Source organism: Podarcis erhardii, assembly GCF_964252035.2.
Source record: "Podarcis erhardii genome assembly, chromosome: 7".
Lineage (NCBI taxonomy): Eukaryota > Metazoa > Chordata > Lepidosauria > Squamata > Lacertidae > Podarcis > Podarcis erhardii.
Window position 1 is genome coordinate 23,229,856 of NC_138511.1, and position 23,336 is coordinate 23,253,191.

Consider the following 23,336-nt stretch of genomic DNA (forward strand, 5'->3'; position numbering starts at 1 on the left):
AGAGGACCTAACGTTTTTCTCTAGAGAAACTAGAAAAATATTCATCTTAAAATGAAAGGTGGTTTGTTAATGCTGCTGCTGCTACTACTAGTATCAGTATGGTCAGGAAAACCCTGAAGTTTACAGACATACAAAAATCTTCCTTAAAAAAATATTGAAGCAGGCAGCCCCCTCCCCTCACAGCTCCATGCAGCATGAACATGCTTCACAAGCACAAAATGTTTCAGGTTGGTTGGAAAAAATACAAATATAAACTGAAGGTGGTGGTAGATAGAATTGGTTATCCTGCTTGGAGGAGGTTATGGCTAGCTGGAAACCATGAAGGAAGCTCTCATTTTTGAATGTCAGGGTGCAGCACAATATTCTGTCATAGAAAACTGCCTTATACTGAGCCAGACCACTGAGCCACCTAGCTCAGTACTGTCTGCACTGACTGGCAGCAGCTCTCTGGGATTTCAGGCAAGGGACAATCCCAGTCCTGCCAAGAGATGCTGGGGAATGAACCTGGGGCTTTCTGCATGCCAGGCAGATGTTTTGCCACTGAGCTACAGCTATATTACAAATGAACCGAAGTCAAATTGTTAGGTTTTCCATAAAGAAAGTACACTTCATGTTTCCAATAGGAAACCCCAGCTTTCCCTTAATGTAAAACACAGGCAAAAGATTTAACAAATAGTTGGCTTTTGAGCATTGGCTGAAAAAGCACAAAACAACGAAGGCTGAGATTTCAATCAAACATCTCCCTATAAAATTACATTCCACCGAGTCTTACAAAGCCAACGTCAATTAACACACAAAAGAAACCTCAATGGTACGTCAAAGCAAGGGTGTAACTTTATTTGATGAAAGCAAGGAAATGAAGGGGGCCAAAGTTACCATTCCATCCTCATAATGTTTGGTCTGTGTGGATCTTATCTAACATATGAAAACCAAGAACAGTAAAAGAAGGGGGGAACTGCTACAGGTGCCAGTGCAAGTTTATACAACCAGTAGAACTGAGTGGTGAAGCTTTGCCTGGACTTCACTACTTCAGATTGCAGGTCTGCTTGTCGGAAAAATTACTCACTGTTCAGCCACACACACACACAAAAAAGCTCCCTGCCCACAGAAAGCGAGCATGTCAGTGTGGAGGTTAAGCACAGAGATTTGGCTCTTCTTACAGCTTAGTGGGACAGCATCTGCTTTTGCATGCAGAAGGTCTAGGAGGGCTAGGAATATTCCCTTCCTGAAATCTTGGACAGCCACTGCCACTCAGTGTAGACCAGGCATGTCCAACTCCCAAGAGACTGCAAGACTTGGGGGGGGGGGGGTGTGATTGATCAGGATCATGTGATTGACCAGGGCTGCCCCGCGATCGACCGGTAGATCGTGATCGACTGGTTGGACATGAATGGTGCAGACAATACTCAGCAAGATGGATCTACAATATCAGAGAGATCTGGTGCAATATAAGGCAGCTTTCTGTGCCCCTGTGGGTGGTACCCAATGTTAGTTCTACTAAGTGTAGACCCACTGAAATGAATGGGCATGACTAACTTAGGTTCATTAATGTTAATGGCTCTGCTTCGAGTTGGACATAGCTGGAGATAACCCAATGTCCTAACAGAAGCACAACAGTTGACAGTTAGACCATCTGATATGCATGCAAGAGGTCCCAGCTTAAATGCTTGGCATCTCCCAGTAAAGGCTGGAAGAGACCCCCTTGCCTGCAATCTAGGAGAGCCACTGCCATTATGTGTAGACGTGACTGAGCTAGCTGATTTTGCTCAGTGTAACGAAGCTTCCTAAGTATAGCCCCTGTAAAGTGGGGACAATCCTCTTTCAAAAGACTTCTTTTGTCTCCCACACACATTAATGGGCTTAACAAAGAGACAGCCAACACAGTGCCCTCCAGATGTTATTGGACTCCGACTCTCATCAGCCCCAGCCAGCCTGACGAGTCATCTGGAGGGTACCATATTGGCTACCCCATTTGGTGTGCTCAGCCTGAACAAGAGAGACAAAGCCTCAGAGGACCACACTAGCTTGTGCAGCTGCTCCCTGTCCCTACCCCCCTGCACTTTCTAAATTGGAAGCTAAAGTTATCTTTAAACTATGTTTTTTTTTCATGGTCTCAAATCCAATTTGCAAGGAATTGTTTGAAACATATTCCCCATTGCCAGGAAAACAATAGCAGTCCTCCAATTATCAGCACCTGCATTACAATTCAATGAGTTTAAATTGCTAAGGGGCTGTGGCTGATACCCTACTGACAACAATTAGCATTAAAAAAAAAAACACATTCTGCAGTTTAAAAGCAGTGGGTGGGAATTACAAAAGGTTAACAGACTAAATATAAAAATCTTTTTGAATATAAAATCAATGCGTTTTGTTACTAAAAATCTGGGTACTGTAATTTAACCAAAATAGGGTTTAGAGTATCTGGCGCGGTTCCAGATGCAAGAGAGATGTTTTTCTTCTTCTTTCCCATTTGAAAGGAAATGCAGAGCAACCAATTGGAGAGTTTCTGCCAGGCAGGAGGTTGGGAGGGAAGGGGGAAAAGAAAAAGGAGCAGGGAAAGCTATTTAAAAAAACAAAACCCCACAAAACAGTTAAGTCCTGTCTACTCGGAACTATTGAGCTGATATTCTTCCAATGCTGTACACATCATACATCCAATATTATTCAACATATCCAGAAGGTAGGACCTGAACCAAAGATTCAAATTATAAGAGGGGGCAGGGAGGATTTAGATGAAACATCAAAAAGAACTCCCTGGCAGTATGAGCTAGTCAGCAATGGAACAGACTGCCTTGGAAGATGGTAGACTTTCCTTTATTACAGGTTTTTAGGCAAAGGTTGGATGGCCATTAGGGATGCTGTAGAAGTGGATTAGTCTAAATGAGCATTGGGGTCCTTTCAGACTCTGAATTGTAGCCAACTAAGTCCAACTCAGAGTAGACCAATCCAGATCCAATGTAACCTGTTGCCCGAATGCAGCTGGAATCCAATACAAGCACGACTTTCAGTTAGCCTCATATCTTAGGAATTTGTCCGTACCCACCTATCAGCATTTATTTACCAAAACTAGATTAAATTTATTTCCATCAGAAGTTCTAAATAGTAGGCTGAGAGGCATCCCCTATCAGAATAGGCTTTGTTTATGTTTTCAGGACGTCGGTTGCATGAACCATATCCTACTGCATTGTGGGCAGTATGAGGAAGAAAGGAATCAACTGCTCAAACCCTTACTAGCAAATTTGCCGGGTAAATCTGAAGCCTCCCATATTAAATACCTTCTGGAGGATAGGTCAAATGATATTATACTGACCATGGCAAAGTTTCTTTCAGAGGTCGCAAGAAACAAAGACCATCATGCTCTAGACATAACAAAATGACTACCTCATCTCTTTCGCCTGTTGTTGTTTGGTTGTCTTAACTGTATCTTGTTTAGAAACTGTTTTGTGGGTCTATGGAACGCAATAAAGATAGATTAGAGTTAGAGTTAGAGTTAGAGTTAGAGTTAGAGTTAGAGTTAGAGTTAGAGTTAGAGTTAGAGTTAGATAGAGATAGAGATATACACACACACCCCAATTGAAATCAACAGTCCATTAGCTTCAGTGTGTCTACTCTGGGTAGCATTAACATTGGATACAAAAATCCTGTTGGTGGGCTTCCCACAGGCCACAGTGAGAACAGGATGTGGGACTAGATGGGCCTTTGGCCTGAACCAGCAGTCTCTTCTTAACTTCTTATGCTCATGTGGGTATGACAGCTCAGGACCAAAATATTAGGCGTTCATCAGTTCCTCAATTCACCCTTGAAAGTTGCAGCAGATTATAGGCCAGATGCTGATACACTCTTAAGGGAGCTGGGGTTGATTCACAGGGATGCTTGCAAAGCTCTTAGGGTCCAGGTGTGAACGCTGGGTGCTTGCAATGTTCACCCAGAAGAAGAGGTGAGCATTGCAACTTCCCCAATTTCTTCTCTGACTGCAATTACAATCTGGGTTCCATTGTTAGGAGGCAGAAAAACTTATTCCCAAGTTTACCAGCCTTTTCCCCAAACTAAAAGAAGTCCCAAATGTTGTAGCCTTTCCCAGAAGGGGATTTGCTCCTTTCCCCCATCAATTTGGTTCCCCTTTTCTGCACCATCTCTTTTGGGAGATATCACTATGGAGCAAAAAGCGTGCCAGTCTCTCTTGGTGAACAGAGGATAAAAAGTTTAATGCCTATGCAGTGGGGAGTCACGCTTTGCGACAAAGTATAAACCAGCTCCAGAAAAAGCAGCTGAAAGCTTCCAGAGTTAAATCCATCCTCCCATTGACCATATGTTGCAGAAGTATTCAAGTGGGGAGGGGAAGTAGATGTCTTAAGATATAAGAATATAACCTGGATAGATCAGGTGAAAGGCACAGCTAACTCAGCATCCTGTTCTCTAAGTAGCCAGACAGATGACAACAAGAAACCTGCAAGCAGGACCTGAACGCAACACTGCTCTCCCCACTTGTGATTCCCATCAACTGGTATTCAGAGGTTACTGCCTCAAGCAGTGAAGGTAAAACATAGCCATTGTGGCTAGTTGGCACTGATAGCCTAATCCTCCTTGACTTCATCCAATCATCTTTTAAAGCAGGTGTGAGGAGCCTGTAGCCCTCCAGATGTTGCTGAACCCACATCAGCCACGGGAAGCATGTCCAAAGGCAAGGGGTGATGGATGTTGTGATTCAGCAACAACTGGAGGACTAAATGTTCCTCCTACCTGTTTTAAAGCCACACAGGTTGTTGGCCATCAATATATACCGCGGGAGCAAATTCCATGGTTTAACTCTGTGCTATGTGAAAAAGTACCGTATTTTTCGCTCTATAAGACGCACCAAACCACAACACGCACCTAGTATTTTTCGCTTTATAAGACACACCAGACCACAACACGCACCTAGTATTTTTCGCTCTATAAGACGCACCAGACCACAACACGCACCTAGTATTTTTCGCTCTATAAGACGCACCACACCACAAGACACACCTAGTTTTTGGAGGAGGAAAACAAGAAAAAAAATATTCTGAATCCCAGAAGCCAAAACAGCAAGAGGGATCGCTGCGCAGCGAAAGCAGCGATCCCTCTTGCTGTTCTGGCTTCTGGGATAGCTGTGCAGCCTGCATTCGCTCCATAAGACGTGCACACATTTCCCCTTACTTTTTAGGAGGGAAAAAGTGAGTCTTATAGAGCAAAAAATACGGTACTTTTTTCTGTCTGTCCAACATTTTGCTTCACTGGACTGACATGAGTTCTAGTATCACGGGGAGATTAATTTTACCCTATCCGCTTTCTCTACACTATGAATATTTTTAAAAGCACCATTCAAACATGTAAAGCAGTGATTTGAATGGTCTGTCTCCAAAAACAATGCTTCATTAAATAGAGGTAATTGGGGGGCGGGGGGTTTGCTTCAGACACATCCCACACTTTTTTATCACCATCATCAGCATGCTTTCTGCCATTCTCCATTCCTCTGTTAACAGAGTGAAGCAAAGAATTACTCCTGAGTTGTTGTTCCTCCAATTGCAAAAATCAGCAAACAGATTAATCATCACTTTTTAGCTTTGTTTCAGTGGAGAAAAGGAGATTACCAAAGTGTACAAAAAGGTCGCAGACAGGGGAACTCTCGCAAGCTTGTTTGGACATATAGTCAAACAAAGGAGAAATAAATGTAGGCGCAACCACGTTATTGTAAAAGGCACTCCAGGCCTCGACATGCTTAATCCTTTCAGACAGATCTGTGCAGCAGCAGGGCCAGATCATGGAGATTTCTGGGCTTTCCAGATAGAAACTTGCACACTGGACTTCTCCCTTCCTCTCTGCCTGCTACAAAGATTCCCCAGCATTGCCCTGTACTTATTTAAACAAATATTATGACCAAGTAAACCACAGATGGAAGGTGAACTCCTTAACCCTTGAAAAATCTTAAGGAAAGGAAACAGAAGCGGGGGCGGGGAATAGAGATTGAGAAAGAATTTTATAAGTGTTAACCCTTCAAAGGTGCAAATGAAGGACGCATCAGCCTAATATCCCAAAATGTGATGGGATTCATAGGAGGGAGTGTCACACGGCAGGGGCGAAATTCAGCTTCATTTCACCCGGGTCAACGACCCAATTTGGCATGCGCACATGCATTGCACATTTGCAGGGGGGGGGTCTGGGAGTGGGCAATTTTGTTTTAAAAGCTTCTTTAAGTGTAAATGTGTTATCTACCTACAAATACAAGACAACATGTTTCATAGACCAAGTCTATGGGGCAGTTCCAAAAGGAGGAAGCTGCAGTAATATATTTTTGCAGGTTGTTAATAAAATTCCCTAAAGAAGTTTTTCTTTCCAAAATGCACTGGGCAGTAATAAAAGATTTTGGGTGCTTGGGGCACCTTTTCTCTTTGATTTATTCCTGCATTCATGCCCTTAACACACACACACACACACACACACACACACTCTCTCTCTCTCTCTCTCTTTTGTATCATGCTCTATTACTCTTCCATGGTCCTCTACCCATTCCAGGATATTTCCAATGGGCTGTCTCCAACTAAGTCCTACTCAGAGTAGACCCACTGAAATTAATCAACCCAGGTTAGTTATGTCCATTCATTTCAATGGGCCTATTTCGAGTAGGGCTAACACTGGATATATAACCTAGTGTCCATAGTGGGTGATTCACAAGAAGATGACAATTTTCAAACAGCTTGCAAGAAAAAGCGGCGACAGAAGATGATGTGGGAGATTTGTGCTAGTAATGACTGTTTGAGGCATGTGAGATCATGGTTCGGCTATGAATCTACATGCCTGAGTGACTGAGTGATGAATCTACATGCTTGAATCAGGCCCAGAGTACTCAAGCAGGAGCATAAACAGCTGCCATGTAGTCAGAGCTCTATGGCAGGTCTGCACAACTTTTGAACTGCCAAGCTGATTGCAGACTACTAGCTATGTAGCTCAGCCTGCTGGCTGTTTGACAACATCTGTTTTTGCAGTCCCAGACTGGCAACATATTAGGGAGGTTTATTTGATGGGCTGCTATGTTTAACTTGGTGATAGGGACCCTCAGGCCTGGGAGCCAAATGCAACCTCCAGGCGTCTGTCTTCCCATGACACTCTTGCCAGGCCTTGCCTCTCATAGGCCCTACTTTGTACCTCCCTTGAGTGTTTTTGCCTGATTGGAATGTGTCCTTGAACTCTAATAATGCATCCTGCTTGCCTGGATGGAGGGCAGAGAGGGCTGTGTGTTTCTGCAGAAACTGGCCTACATTACAACGGCAACGTTTACATTAATCGCTCTGCCCACCTCTGCTTCGGGACCCTCCAACCACTAGCATTTTTTGTAAATTACAAAAAGGAGATTTGTTGTGCTAGGGTGACAAAAGACTTTAATCAACTTTAATTGCACAAAACCTAAAGTTCTGTGGTGTGTTTGAATTCCTTCCACAAAACAGCAACAGTCTCAAAGCGCTCACATTTTGCTTTGTTTTGTTTCCTTCAGTGCAAGGACTGTGTAATCACCCTGTGTTCTCCAAGCCTACAATCCTTTCCAGTATGCTAAATGTATTTCTAGACATTCCTGAAGATAATTTGTACTAGGCATGGAGTTTCTTAGAGATTTATAGCCCATCCTATTCCCAGGATGGATTACACAAATATTTAATTTTTTTAAAAAAAATATATATATATATGAAAAGAGAGAGAACGAGGGACGGGAAACCTCCTAAAGCACAAGGAGTAAAGCAACATGCAGCAGCTGGACTGATGATGGGTAAGTGGACGGTTCCACGTGCCAAATGAAATGTACAGAGAAAAGCATATGGCACAACTTTACTTTCTGATAGAAGATTAATCTGTTGTAGGAGGACAGAGCACTCATGTGATTCATACAGGACCCCTCCTGGTTTTAGAACCCACGGGGAAAAAAGAAGCAAAGCCTGAGCACAAAAGATTTTCTCAATATTGCAACCCTTCCCCATCTTTAGACATTTTGCAAGGAGATGGAGCGAGAATCTTCAGGAGTGGGTTTATTCAACTGGCCATCCCCAAGGGTTAGTTCAATCTTTGGTTATATTGCCAGAAGGACACCAGATTAAGAAAATCCCTATGGGATCAAAGGATCCATGGAGTTCAGTCTTGATTTCCAAGAGTGGTTAGCCAGATGCCTTTGGGGAAACTAACATTCAGACCCGCCTCTTGTTCTGTCTGAGGAGGAATCACAGCTCAGTTGTACAGTCCATGCTTTGCATGTTGAAGGTCCCAAATTCAATCCCTGGCATCTCAAGAAACCCTGGAGAGTAACAGTTAATAAGGAAAGGAAACCCCCAGGCTGTCACATATAAACTTCTGTGGGTGATAAATTTAAAAAAGCTCTTGTGGGAGCTTCTTCATAGCCTTACACAAGGAGGTGCACAAATAGAGGAGGCTCTCTGGATTTAGGATTACTTAATGCTGGTGCTGGAGGAGACTCTTGAGAGTCCCATGGACTGCAAGAAGATCAAACCTATCCATTCTTCAGGAAATCAGCCCTGAGTGCTCACTGGAAGGACAGATCCTGAAGCTGAGGCTCCAATACTTTGGCCACCTCATGAGAAGAGAAGACTCCCTGGAAAAGACCCTGATGTTGGGAAACAAGGAGGGCACAAGGAGAAGGGGACAACAGAGGACGAGATGGTTGGATAGTGTTCTCGAAGCTACCAGCATGGGTTTGACCAAACTGCGGGAGGAGGTGGAAGACAGGAGTGCCTGGTGTGCTCTGGTCCAGGGGGTCAAGAAGAGTCGGACACGACTAAATGACTAAACAACAAAAGGAAACTGTCTGAGATGGAGTCAGATCATTGGTCCACCTAGCTCAGTCTATCAGGGGTCAGCAAGGTTTACCTCGCCTGGGCCGGTTCACTCCAGAGGAGATTCCTCAGTGGGCCAGATTGCACATGCACGTGAGCGCGTGCGCCCATGAATTCCAATGTCTGTGTCTGCGCAGACATGATTTCGGGCATTTGCGCATACGCGATTTCTGGCGCTGCGGAAGCGAGTCCCCTCGCTGTGCTGTTGCCAGTTTAGCGCAGCGTGCAGGGACTCACCGAGTAGGCAGCTCATTTCGGGAGTGGCTTGTGGACCGGTTAAACGACCCCCGTGGGCCGCTTGTGGCCTATGGGCCTTAGGTTGCCTACCCCTGGTCTACATGGACAGGCAGCAGCTGTCCAGGGTTTCAGACAGGGGACAATTCCCAGCCTTATCTGGAGGTGCTGGGGATTAAACCTGGGACCTTCTGCATGCAAAATCAGATGCTCTACCAATGAACTACGGCCTTGAACACCATCCACCAGTTTCCTGCCCCACTTTGCTCACACAACATTTCTGCAATGGAGCTGGAAGCAGTCCTTTTGTGGGTGGAAAACAAACTTTGCTAGCAGGATCTTTCGATCTAACCCAATAACTGTGTGGGTAGTGAAGAATAAGTAGTGATTTTTTTGTAAAGTTCAATGGTGCATTCGGACTGCCACTATTTTGAGCGAGGAATTCAAGTGCACACTGTAAATTTAGGCTGGCACAATTAAAGTGGGTTAAAGAGCTCTGGCGCCCTGGTGCAACAAATCCACTTTAAAAAAGAAATTGACTTTTTGCAGTTGGAAGTGATGGGGACATGCATTGAAAAGTGTGGGATAAACGAGATGATTAACAGGGAGACATATAAATACCTCACAAACAAATCAAACTGAATATAGGCTGAATGCTCATTGTCATACATCTGCTCTGCACAAAAATCAGGAGTACTCAGTGAATACCAGATATAGTCTAACCCCGGTATAAGCTTTGCACAAGCAAATCACAATGGATGCTCAATAAATAGGTCATCTGGAGGTGCTCCAAATCAGAAACATTTCCCATTGCTAGGAGAGAGATGGAAGGAGGATTGTTGGTGAAGTGTCATGAGCTACGTTTGGCGCGTCTTCACAGGAGAAGATGAGCAATGACAGGAAATAAGCCGATTTGTATGGAATTTGCTTTTCATGATTCCCAAAGACAAAAAGGAAAGGGTGAGGTGCCACAAACATTCTACATTTGCCTGTAGTCAAAACTGAAGGCTTAGCCTTCAGAGAAATCTCTGATTATCCTCAGGCAGCGTACATTGGCAATTTTATAATTTTAACGCTGGGGACTTCCAGTAAAACTCTGGGAAATGAGAGTGCACTGGGCTTTGATGTTGGCCAGAGGGTATTGGCAGAAAATAAGTCTGTGTCTGTGTGTGCTGGCGGGGGGGGCGCAAACACAGAGGAATTAAAACTGACTTAAAAAATGAACATGGTTGGGCGGCCCAGAAAGATGACCCCACAGCCGCAGGTTAATATTTAGATACCTATGATTTATAGCACTTGAACTTTCTTTTTGTACCATCTATGAGAACTCATTTGCTATAAAAGTAGGAGATTCAAAGCTAGAACCTTAAAGAGAAAAAACAAAATGTGAGAAGCCCCAGGTATTTCCCCTGCTTAATAAAATACACTTGGAACCAAAGCTCTGTTGGAGTTTCAGCATTATAGGATTCCCCCCTTTACTTCAAACCTGGAGGTCAAGTCAGATTGCGGGGGGGGGGGGGGGAGAGGAAGAGGAAGAGGAAGGGAACTTGACACATTCAGTGAGTGGCACAGGGGGCAAGCTATTGTCACCTCCAAATGACATGAACACCTGGAAGAGCCATTCGTATATTTTTTTGAACATTTATTCACTGCATTTATTAGTTTCCTGTTAGCTTTATCCTCCGTGTGTACTAGAACTCCTGAATTCACTCAGACTTGCCAAATCAAGAGTTACTGGACAGCAACATTCAATGCCACAGATCCTATTAACTGAAACTCTGCAGGCCAAGATGTAGTGCAGTGGTTAGAGCAGGAGAGGAGAGATCGCCAACATAGTGCCCACAGATAGGCAGGCACCCACAGAGGCCCTCCCTTGGGCTTGGAAGAAACATCCTACTGTTGTCATGTGTGATAAGGCAGTTGGTGGGTGGGTGCATTTGTGGGTGTGTGATGCCCATGACATTTCCCGCCCCGGCCCCCTTCTGCAAAAATGCTCATTGGCCCAAAAAAGGTTGGCAGTCCCTAAGTCAGTGTGTCAAACTAGCACCAGGAAGGCCCAGGTTCAAAATCCTTCCTGAGATACAAAACTTACAGCGGGAACTTTATGCCACGCACTGCCTTGCAACCAAACCTACCTCATCTTATAAAGAGTAAAGAAATGGATGGGGCACCATGTACACAAACTGGGTGCTGTGGCATGGCACCTCTTTCACCCCTGCTTTACACAAATGGGGTGGAGGGAGGCGCAGAGAACCAGGAAGCCATAGTTAACTACATAGAGATGAGGGAGACATTTGATTCGGCTCCCATTTAAAGGTGGACTTAACCTAATTCACATCTTTCTGAAACAATATGCGAAATGTAATACAGCCATCCTTGGAAATATGCACTTTTCCCGAATTTGGCAATGCAGTTCCCCAGCCAAGTAACGTGTACAAATATGCAGACATTAGTGAAAATAACACGCCAAAAAAGGCATTATGTTCAGGGGAACTGCTATGCAGAAATATATTTATTAGGTGAAATTCCCACTAAAATGAGGATGAATTTTCACATTAAGAAAACAAATAAATCCAAACTGACGTGGAAATGTGGAGAATTGAATTTAAAATTGGAAAAAAAATGAAATTTACAAATTCACCCAGCCTTAACTGTGGTTTTCCATTACTATAGTTCATGGCTTTCAAACAAGCCAGGATTTGTAAGCCAACTTTAAACCATGGTTTCATATTATAACTTGTTTAGGAGCCACTAGCTTAGTTTTCTGGTTCAGATGTAATGGAAAGCTATGGTTTATAGTGGTTTCCTGGCTTGTCTTCTTGTTTGCACATGTAGGGAGGACTGATACAGGAGGAAAAGGGCTACAGTTCTCCTGAGTATTCTGGTTTATTAAGCCTGAATTTGAATGTAGCCATTCCCTGCCCCCTTTTTTGAAAGCTGCCTTACAGCACTTCTTTGCAGGCTGCAAAGAAAGCAGAACAAGAAGCTAAGACTCACAGGTCTGATCCTCTCTGGCATTTCTTATAGCCTTGTTGACTTAGTATTTCTAAGAACTGCTGCCTTTGAAACCACCCACCAAATGTACCCCAAAGTTGGCATGAACTTGGGGGGGGGAGCATGTTTAGGAGCCCTGGTTTCCACTGACCGTTCATTTCTCTGTCTCGTAAATTCCACACAATTTAAGACATGTAACAAAATAGCCATCTTCGGTCCAGAAGTATGAGAAGTATTTTAGCTGATGCAGCAGAAAACACAATGATATAAACCAAACTTTAAAACAGATGGATTAAGAGGAACTGGACAGCCAGCAAAATCATGTTGCTATTGTCAGTGCCTGGAAACGGGCTGTACTGTTGCACTTTGTTTTATAAAACACAAAGACCGCAAGGGGAATATTCTCCCTCAGTATGCGTGTATCATTCCACTAGTACTATGTAAGACTAAAACAAACAGATTGCCGCCGTTGCTTGAAGTGCATTTGTTAATGGGGTGGAGTCACTTTAAACAAAAATTTATTATCATTTAAAAGCTGAAGGGAACAAAATATTCAGATGACAGTAGAAAAACCCAACTAATATGTTGCAGGGTCATGAAAGTAAAAAAAACAAGGAATGGCTGGCTTAAAGTTTACTCAGAATTAACAGCCTCATACCCAGCAGTGCTCAGGAATTTTAAGAAAAAACAAAAAACCACTGCAATTTTGAAATCTGTGATTAAAATCAGGGCAGTTTAAAAAGGTTTTGTATGCCACCTTGATTCAAAATGGTGTCCAATTGTATCCAGAGGTAGACAAAATCCTGCTCCTTGGAACCACCACACAAAATTTGGTTATGATTTCTTAAGAGGTGACCAGACAAACAATGTTCCAAAACATTTTACAGATGAAAGGATTGTATATCCACAGCTGAACGTGCAGAAAATCTGGCACAGTTAGGATTTTATATCAAGACAGAAGAAGAGATCCTGCATGCCGAGTGTCCAATATGAAGAGAGCACATGCTTTGTATACATAAAGCAGGGGTGCCCAAACTTTTTTCAAAGATGGCTGGATTTGATGAAGTGAACATGCGTGAAGGCTGATCAAAGTGGTTGAGGTTTTTTTTTACAATTTTACTTTGGACATGCCTGACATAATGTCTCAGGTTCAAAGCCCTGGAGTCTCCTGTTAAAAGAATCAGGGAGCAGGTGATGTGAGAAACCTCTGCCTGAGACCTTGGAGAGCAGGTGCCAGTCAGAGCAGACAATATTGGGCTATATGGACTTGAGCTCTAATTTAGTACCAGGCAGTTTCCTATATCGCTATCAGGGAAGGCTGATCTATTAGGGCAAACAGGGCATTGCTGCACTACAGTCTGCCCTCAGACAGCCCACCACCCGCCTGCCTTCCTAGGTTGTGGCCCTGCCTGTCAGCTTCCTTCACCTCAGCATTGCCCTTCTGGAACTCAGCAGGGAGGAAGATGGGGCAAAACTAGAATTGGTTGGCTCTGCCTGTCTATGTTGACTGTCATTAGCTCTGGCTCCATCTACTGTTGGCTTCTCTGCCTTCTGCACTGCCCTTCCTGATGGACACAACCGATCATCCACCACACAGGACAAAACCAGTTTAGTCAAGGTAACTGGTAAATGTTACCAAGGAGGCCCATCCGGCAGCAGAGCGGCTTTTAATTCAGCCTTGGATTTCATTACCAAACTAGAAACGTCTAACAGGCGAGCACATCCATTTCTGAAAGCAAAAGCTCCGTGCCGTTTCTCAGAACCTTTCAGAATTCCATTTTGCTGACAGTTCATCAATAGTGCATGGGGCTGGATGCCTTTCCATTACTGTGTTATTACCACCATACTAAAAGAACAGGGAGAACGAAAGCCTCAAGGACCTCATAATTTACCCATCAGCAGAAGTTATTCCTGAGGTGTTTTGAGATTGTGCCAACATTTTGCTCAAAAGCGAGCCATGAAGCCTTTGCTGGAAAAAGAACTGAAGTGCAAATCAAGTTGGTTGAAAGAAATAATCTACTACTGCCAGAGCTTACAAGCTAATAGAGGAAGAAATTGAAATCCAAATAGATGAATGGTAGGTTTCGTTTGCATTCAAGCATCCACAGCATCCCTATGGAGCAGGGAGGGGGGAGGCTGGTGGCGTAAGCCCCAATTTTACAATATAGTGGTCTGACCATCAGTTCCATCCTTCCCATATCCAGCCTATCCCACATGGACCCTGAAGTGAAGGCTGAGTTGGAACACACATACACGCCCTGGTTACAGATGAACCTCTCTCAAGAGTGATCCAATCTCTCCAAAATCTCAGAGAACAGCACCCATGCCCTTGTTGCTCCCTAAAGGGGCCTTGGAGATGTATCTTTTGTAATGATATAGGCTAAGCAGTCTGATAAGGGCCAGCTGCTTCCAGCCTTCCATCTCCCTTTTCCTGGGGTTCTACAGGACGTGATATTAGCAACAAGTCAAGGCAAACCAAGGTAGTATAGGGAAGGAGTGGTGGCAGAGTGCAAGAGAAGAGAATGAAGATTCAACAGGTGCCTTCTAGGCCAACTTGTAAATGCCTGCTGAAAACTTCTCTATTCCACTAAGCCTATGCAGGAAATTAAGAGTACATCACTCACAATGGTTTACCGATCTTTGTGTTTAACTTTTTGTGCTCATATTGTATGGGTTTTTTTTTTTTTAACTTTTTATATATTTTATGATATAACAGTATATAAACATTTTAATTAATAAATAAATGTATATAATATCCAGCTGGATGGACCAACAGGCTTCATATGTCCACTGAGAACATCTTACCCAAGGGCACCAAGTTTAAGGTCCTCCCCAGCTAATTTAGCCAATGGCCAGGGATGATGGGAGTTGTAGTCCAAGAACATATGTGGGATCCAAAGTTGATAATCACTGTTTAAAAGCCCTGGAGAAACAGCCCTTCATTGCTCTTACCATGGGCATCCGTGGGGCAGAAGACAAGGAGGCGCTCAGTTTCCCTTCCCCCACTGCATGAACCATAACCCCAGTTCCCAGCTTCCATTTTAAAAAGTTTCTATAATTTATAGATATAAGAGGCAAAGTGTGCTGGCACTGTTCTCCTCATTTGTTTTGTGAGAAACTTCCTTGTTCCCACATTTCAGTTATGTACGTATGTATGCTTATTTGTAGTATTGTAACAGATAAATAGGTACCGCTCCGGCGGGAAGGTAAACGGCATTTCTGTGTGCTGCTCTGGTTTGCCAGAAGTGGCTTAGTCATGACCTGGAAGCTATACGCCGGCTCCCTCGGCCAATAAAGCGAGATGAGAGCCGCAACCCCAGAGTTGGCCACGACTGGACCTAATGGTCAGGGGTCCCTTTACCTTTACCTAAAACCAACCCCACGGAAAAAAACCCTGCAGACACCCCTGACTCCTACCCTTCTCCTACCTGGACAGGAGGCACATTTCATTCTGTAGAAGAGCCCATAAAAACAGCTTCTAAGAGTCCACTCAAAGAGTGATTTTGGGGAGCTCAGGGAGCTGCACCTGGATCTGTTAAACCCAAGGTGCCAAGTCCCTTTTAAACCACCTCTGAATCTAGAATGCAATCCCATGGTTCCCCCACAAAGTGACATTTACATGTATCAGAGCAGAGTATTCCCCCACTGTCCTGCACACCCCAAATCTCTCTGTTTCAGTACTTCTCCCCACAAAGAAAATACATTTTAATCCCTGATCTGAAACGTTCCTAACAAAACACGCTGGAGGGGAGAATCAAACCAAGAGAGGGCACGTTTATTTAATAACCCAAATCTTCTGGTAATTTAATAGTGGGGGTCAGGTGTTAAATAAGGGCTCTTATAAACATTTATTTTGGTAGCGGGGGGAAGCAAAAGCCAACTGAATTCAGTATGACGAAAACAAAGCTGGCAAGAGGGGCCAGCGGAGCATATCGCACATGTTGGGGCTATCAAAATAAACTCTCCAGAGTCCAAAGATAGATGCAATTTTAACTACCACTCAGTTTCTCTCCACTTTGTTAGCAAGTTGAGTGTATTAAGATGCAAATCGTGTATTTACAATGTATCAAGTTATATGGGGTGGATTTAATATTACAGTTCACAATAAACCAAAGTGATTAAACTTCGATTCAACTCCCAAGATCTCAGCATTCAGGCTCCCATGAATAATTCCAGGAATAACTGGCCTGTAAAATAATACTGGCATATTTATAAAGAAAAGTGTTAGCTCATCTGTTACTTCATGTCCTCTAGGAAACCAAAACAACAATATAGGCTGTGAATGTATATATGTATAAGATGAGTAGGCAGGTTTGACTCACTGGGACTATAATAAACCCTGAGACACAGCTCTGAGTAGGTGGATTTTAGGTAGAAAGAAAAAGGGGCCCTCGTGGGGTGGTAAATAGATAGACCACGGATTTGCAGACCCCCTCCCCACCTTGCCCAGAGAAAGTTAGCAAAGCTATTTGGGGGCCCCCTTGAAATTATTTGGGTATTTCACACCAATTCACTTTAATGTATATGGAGGCAAAAGTGGAGGTGCAATTCAGATGAAATTATGCATCACATGGGCAGAGTGAGATGCAGAATGCGTGAAGGTCTGGCTAGGATCGTTGAGAAACCTGGGTTAAAATCCCTGGTCAGTCACTAAACTCTCTAAGTTGGTCACCCTCTTTCAGTTTAACCTACTTCGCAGGGCTGTTGTGAGAATAACATGAGATACTTCCTATGCACACTGCCCTAAGCATCTTAGAGGAAGGATAAGATACAAATGTAACAGGGACCCTCCAGACTGGTGGGTTGTTGCTTTTTTTTTGCAGGGTGTATTCTGCAAATGCAATAAAAGTGGATTAGTGATGAATTTATAATGGACCATTCACACATCATTCTGCTTTGTTAGCTGTTCTGTGAGGCTGCCCCAATGTTACTGCATTACAGCTACCCAGAAAGGCAACTCTTGCACTACAGCACAACAAAAGCGGGACAAAAAATAAACCGAGACATTTGCGGTATAAGAAGTTACAGGATTTCGGGAGTCAATTAATGGGCATGCACTGATTGGAAAGAGAGCGGTATGTCAACCCACAAACTTTTGGAGGTACAAACAGTGCTGAAAGTTGGATCATATATAACTGGACTGATGCCATCATGAACACGGATCGTCACAAATGCACACTATAAAGGACATCTGGAGGGGGTCATAGATAGACCAGGTTTTGCTCCTTTAGCAACTGCAGGAGTGGCTGTGACAAGGCTACTTCTCCCAGTCTAGCCTGGTAGGCAAACCACATCCATTCCTAATGGTCTTGCAATGGCTACACGTGCCTTAGTAACATACAAACCAAATTATTGCACTGTGCTCACTGTGGGGCAAATATGGATGAGTCTCTGGAAACTTTAGCTGAGACAGTTTGTGGCATTGGTGGGTGCTCAACCATGGAAGCACTTGACATCCTTATTTACAACAGCTGTTCTGGATTCCCAGAAATAACATTAGAATAGCCCTGATGGATCAGGCCAAAGGCCCATCATCCTGTTCTCCCACTGACCAATGAGGTACCCCAATGTGAATCCTGAAAGCGGGACTTGAGCGCAACAGCACCCTCCCCACTTGTGATTCACAGCAACTGGTAATCAGAGGCATATTGACAATGGAGGTAGCCATTGTGACTGGCAGCCATCCAAACCATGGTAGAGGCATGGCTGGTTGGGACACAGGAGAAGGCTATCTCTGAGGTTGCTACAGAACTCCCCACCGAATTTCAGGCAGTGAAACTCATGAGTTTCTAATGTATTCTGTAATTTATTTATTTATTATTTTATTTGTATGCTACCCTTAGTGACACAAGCACAGAGGGGGTGTGTGGAGGAGGGGTCTTACACATTTTTTAAAATAAATTTGATTTGCACATGGTACAGTGCATGGGAGGGAGGAATGGAAAGCCAAGCATCCTATCCTGAGCTCCTTACTCAAAGCAGAAAATAAAGAAATAAATTAAAACTTAAAATGGATAATGATGAGTGCCTGAAAGATCTGCACTGATCCATACTGGATCCTATACTGCCACATCATCTCAGCGTGACTATACTGATACTGGTGTTCAGAAAGAGCTTCTGTTTCGTACTTGATGTTGTTTCCCTATGTGTGCAGCAGATTTCTCCTGTTTTTATTTCTCTTCTGATACAAGTGTTGGGATTAGTGCCCCGAATCCACAGATCTTTGTATGCAGCCATAGCAGGCTGTAGACACTCAGCTGAACACCAGAACAGGGAGGACTGTAGGAAACTTCCTTATACCAAGTCAAACTCTTAATCTAGTATTGGCTGCTCTGACTGGCAGCAGCAATCTGGAATCTCAGGCAGGGATCTTTCCCATCATCTGCTACCTGAGGTTTTCAAAATTGGATATGCTAGGTAGACCTGGGGCCTTCTACAGGCAAAGCAGGTGCTCTAACACTGACTCATCTGAGTCAGACTGCTAGTCCACCTAGTGCAGAGGCCCTTTCCCATCACCTACTAATCTGGAGAGGGCAGGGATTAAACAGGTGACTTTTATCCTTGCAGAACATGTGCTCTTTCCCAGATGCTCACTTGCAGAACTGAGGTTTACCTGGGCAGCAAGGCCTAGAAAGTGGAATAAGTTTTGAAGTGGGAAAGGGGGGGGGGGCTGAATGAATTCAAAGTATTTGAGAAAGACTGCTTTAAATGTTTGTTCTATCCCCCTCTTTTCTTTCATGGAACAGGTGACAAAATAGAAGTGGGGAAGCTGTTTTTTCCTTAAAGCTTGCAAAGATGTATGGATGACATGCATAGGAGCAGGAGAATCAAAGGGCTGTCTCCTAGTCCTACTCAACAGCAGACCCGGCGAAAGTGATGGGTCCACTTAGGACCATTCATTTTAATGGGCCTATTCTGAGTAGGACTTAGCTATAACCCAAAGGAAAACTGCTCTATTCGCTAATGTGTGCATGTAACAGGGCTTTAAGCAGAATCTCCACCATGGCCTCAGAAACAAAGCAATACATGCCTCCACTCCAAAAGGCAAACTGGTGCTTTCACTACATGCCTCCTCCTCCTCCTCCCTGAAACACTGGCATACTTCCCAAGCAAAAGCAACATGAGAATGCCGATATGGTGTTACCGCTGAACACTTCCTGCCTAATTCATTTTTAACAGCATGTTTTGACTGATCAGAGGAGGAAAAACCCACCCAAAGAAGCTGCATAACAAGCAAAGGCTATTCTGTCTAATGCAGGGGGGGGAAACATATTTTTAAAAATAAATCTATTCAAATTATTATGAGGAATGTCAATGACAAATCTCCTACAGCCTGCAAAATGCTTTTAAAGCTGCCCATTAGCATGACAAAAGCCGTCTCAAGTTGTTTCACTGAGGGGGTAGAAGATACCTTTTGTTTCTCTCTTAACTGCAAAAGCCAAGCACTCAAGCTAAATCTATGATCTCTACTTACCATAGTGGTTGCTAAGGGCATCTCCTGCACCACCCAGGGGTTTTGATCCAGATTCTGGTTCTAAGGCACTTGGGGGTATTAGCAGTTCAAGCAGGGCAAGTTGATTTTCACCAACAGCAGGCAGGGCAGCTTGCGGCTTCTGGCTTCCAGATGTGACAGTCATCAAAGGATACGGAATATACTCAAATCCGCTGCCAAAGGAAACAGGATTGGCATTATTTTGCACTGATAAGCTTCATAAACCTTAAAAGTAAGCGATCCAGAATTGATGTGGGATACACTATGAGGGCTGAACATGTGAAGTTCGTACAGAATCAGATCGCTGGCCCATGCTGGCCAACCATTCTGACAGGCAGTGGCTCTCCACAAAGACTCAGGCAAAAGTCTTTCTGGGCACACTGTCATTTTGAGATCCTTTTCATATGAAAGATGCCAGGAACTGAACTCAAGGCCTTCTGCATGCCAAGCAGAAGGGCTTTATGACTCATCTGTGGCTCTTTTGGGTTAAAATAAACGAAAGTTACAGGCCTAACACTCCCTCTTTCTCTCTCTCTGCAGTTTGTCCGTCAGATTTGGAAAAGATGGCATATGGCCCTAGCTCTGTACATCAAGGTTGTTGGGATGACCTGTTTCTTGCTTCTTAGGTCTTGGTGACCTGCAGTATAAGCCAACAACTGCAACAGCCTTGTTAAATCCCCCCCCCCCCAGCAGTTGCACAAATTCTTCCTTTCATTTTGATGGTGGATTCTACTTAAATCGGCTGGAGTACAGCCTTTTTAGCCAGTGTTTTTAAAGTGCATTCCAAGCTGATGGCCTGTTGTTATTCTTACAGGGTGGGAAAGAGTGGAAAATACCTTTCTCCAATCTAAACTATGTGCCAGGCTTTCACAGGTTAGCAACCCAACTCTGTTTGAGTGCCCCAATATTAAAGAGTGCTACAACTCACAGAATCTGTATAGTGGCAGAAAAGTGTTACACACACTCAACAGAGGGAAAGAACATACCAATCTAAGGTGATCCTAATTTATAAAGGATATTCAGGTGTTGTCTGGTGGACAAGTACACATTAGAACCAGAGAACCATAAAGTTGTAGGGTATCTTGAAGGCCCTCTAGTCCAACTTCCCTGCTTGATGCAAGCCAGTTGTTCCTAAACCTTTTCCCTCATGGACCACATGAAAACTGATGAGAATGTTGGTGGGCCACTCAATGATTTTTCTGCCTGTTGTAGTGCAGGGGTTGGCAACCTAAGGCCCAAGGGCCACAAGCGGCCCATGGGGGTCGTTTAACTGGCCCATGGACCCCCGCCGCCCGCTCAGTCGGCTCCCGTGCGCCACGCTAAACCAGCGAGGAGCAGAGCAGGGACCGCCTTCCGTGACATTGGTCAGCTTCCCATTGGCTGCAGGAAGCTCCTGCAGCCAATGGGAAGCTGTGCACACCACCTCTGCTCCAGAAATAGTGTTTGCGCATGCATGAGCACATGTGTGCACACTCCGGCCCACTGCGGCATCTGCAGGACCATGAACCGGCCCAAGTCACAAAAACTTTGCCGACCCCTGCTGTAATGCACTGTGCTATATGCTGTATGAACTTTAATTGTATTTTTATTGCTTTCTTTATACCTTATACTGTTTTTTATGGTATTACAATGCATATTGTACTGCATTGCCAGTAAAGGTGAAGGTAAAGGATCCCTGGACAGTTAAGTCCAGTTGAATTCAACTATGGGGTACAGTGCTCATCTATGCTTTCAGGAAGAGAGCTGGCGTTTGTCCACAGACAGGTTTCCAGGTCATATGGCCAGCATGACTAAACCACTTCTGGTGTATGAAAAGATGTGACGGAGGCCAGAGCACAGAGAAACACCATTTAGCTTCCCACTGCAGTGGTACCTATTTATCTACTCATGGCAGTATGCTTTCAAAGTGCTAGGTTGGCAGGAGCTGGAACAAAGCAATGGGAGCTCACCCTGCTATGCAGATTCAAACGGCCGACCTTACGATAGGCAAGCCCAAGAGGCTTGGTGGTTTAGACCACAGTGCCACCTGCGTCCCTGCACTGCATTACAATTTATGTGGATTTCAAACTGTAGTACAATAATGCCACCTGAAGGTTTTGGACCACTGGTGGTCCAGGGACCATAGTTTGGGAACCCCTGATGTAGGCAATCTAGAGTTAGAGCATCCCCAATGGCAGTCCAGTCTCTGCTTAGAGGCCTCTGGCAATGGAGGGTCCAACTTTGCCCAGCCTACCATGACATGGCTGAGATGCCAAGTGGTCCATCAAAGGAAATCAAAACACCAAAAGAGCACCAGATGCCAAGGAGTCCTGACATGCCCTGTGTTCCCAGTCTTGTTCCCCATTCCTAATTCCTGGCTGATTTGCCCTCTTCAGTTCCAACTCCTGGTGCCTGGCTCCAAACAGCTGCTCACAGCCCAGGCCTCAGAGGCCTCCTCAGCAGCTCACTAAGGATGGGGGAGACATTCATTTTTACGCTATCCTTCCTTATTCACACTTCCCAAAACAACATGGGAACTAAGACATAGTCATCTTTCAAAATTTACACTTCTCCGAATTCTGAAATGCAGTTCTCCCCCCCAAAAAAGCATCCTAGAATGTGTATATCATAGAATCATAGAATCATAGAGTTGGAAGAGACCACAAGGGCCATCGAGTCCAACCCCCTGCCAAGCAGGAAACACCATCAGAGCACTCCTGACATATGGTTGTCAAGCCTCTGCTTAAAGACCTCCAAAGAAGGAGACTCCACCACACTCCTTGGCACCAAATTCCACTGTCGAACAGCTCTTACTGTCAGGAAGTTCTTCCTAATGTTTAGGTGGAATCTTTTTTCTTGTAGTTTGGAACCATTGCTCCGTGTCCGCTTCTCTGGAGCAGCAGAAAACAACCTTTCTCCCTCCTCTATGTGACATCCTTTTATATATTTGAACATGGCTATCATATCACCCCTTAACCTCCTCTTCTCCAGGCTAAACATGCCCAGCTCCCTTAGCCGTTCCTCATAAGGCATCGTTTCCAGGCCTTTGACCATTTTGGTTGCCCTCCTCTGGACATGTTCCAGTTTGTCAGTGTCCTTCTTGAACTGTGGTGCCCAGAACTGGACACAGTACTCCAGGTGAGGTCTGACCAGAGCAGAATACAGTGGCACTATTACTTCCCTTGATCTAGATGCAATACTCCTATTGATGCAGCCCAGAATTGCATTGGCTTTTTTAGCTGCCGCGTCACACTGTTGGCTCATGTCAAGTTTGTGGTCAACCAAGACTCCTAGATCCTTTTCACATGTACTGCTCTCAAGCCAGGTGTCACCCATCTTGTATTTGTGCCTCTCATTTTTTTTGCCCAAGTGCAATACTTTACATTTCTCCCTATTAAAATTCATCTTGTTTGTTTTGGCAAACAAGAGGGTGATGCAGATAAATGTGCATACATTAATGAAATTAACATAAAGAATGCATGTTTGGGGGGGGGGAAATATGAGAAATGCATACTGAACTGCTGACAAATTTTAATGAGTTTAAACAAAACAAAACACCACAAACTGACGCAGAAATGTGGCATACCAAACTTAAGATTGGAAAAATGAGAACCTGTGAGAAACGAAACTGACAAATTCATCCATTCCTATCAGTGTTCCACATGCCTTATCCCATGAATTTTAACCAGATCCAGCTAGTTGTTGAGGATTACTTGGGACCTGGAATGTGCTCAAGAGAAGCCAAAGCACGTCGAGGAAGCACTTTGAGCTGTTCAGCGTGT

At 44.2% G+C, this 23,336-nt stretch overlaps 1 protein-coding gene across 8 annotated transcripts in view; it reads right to left on the reverse strand.

The window, feature by feature from the left end:
• MORN1 (MORN repeat containing 1) overlaps positions 1 to 23,336 on the reverse strand; it is a 139,712-nt gene that overhangs the window by 81,617 nt on the left and 34,759 nt on the right. For all 8 annotated transcript variants that reach the window (XM_081871110.1, XM_081871109.1, XM_081871108.1 and 5 more), the window contains exon 10: positions 19,558 to 19,748. In XM_081871110.1, the coding sequence (XP_081727236.1) occupies positions 19,558 to 19,748 (191 nt within the window). The remainder of the gene's footprint in view (positions 1 to 19,557; positions 19,749 to 23,336) is intronic.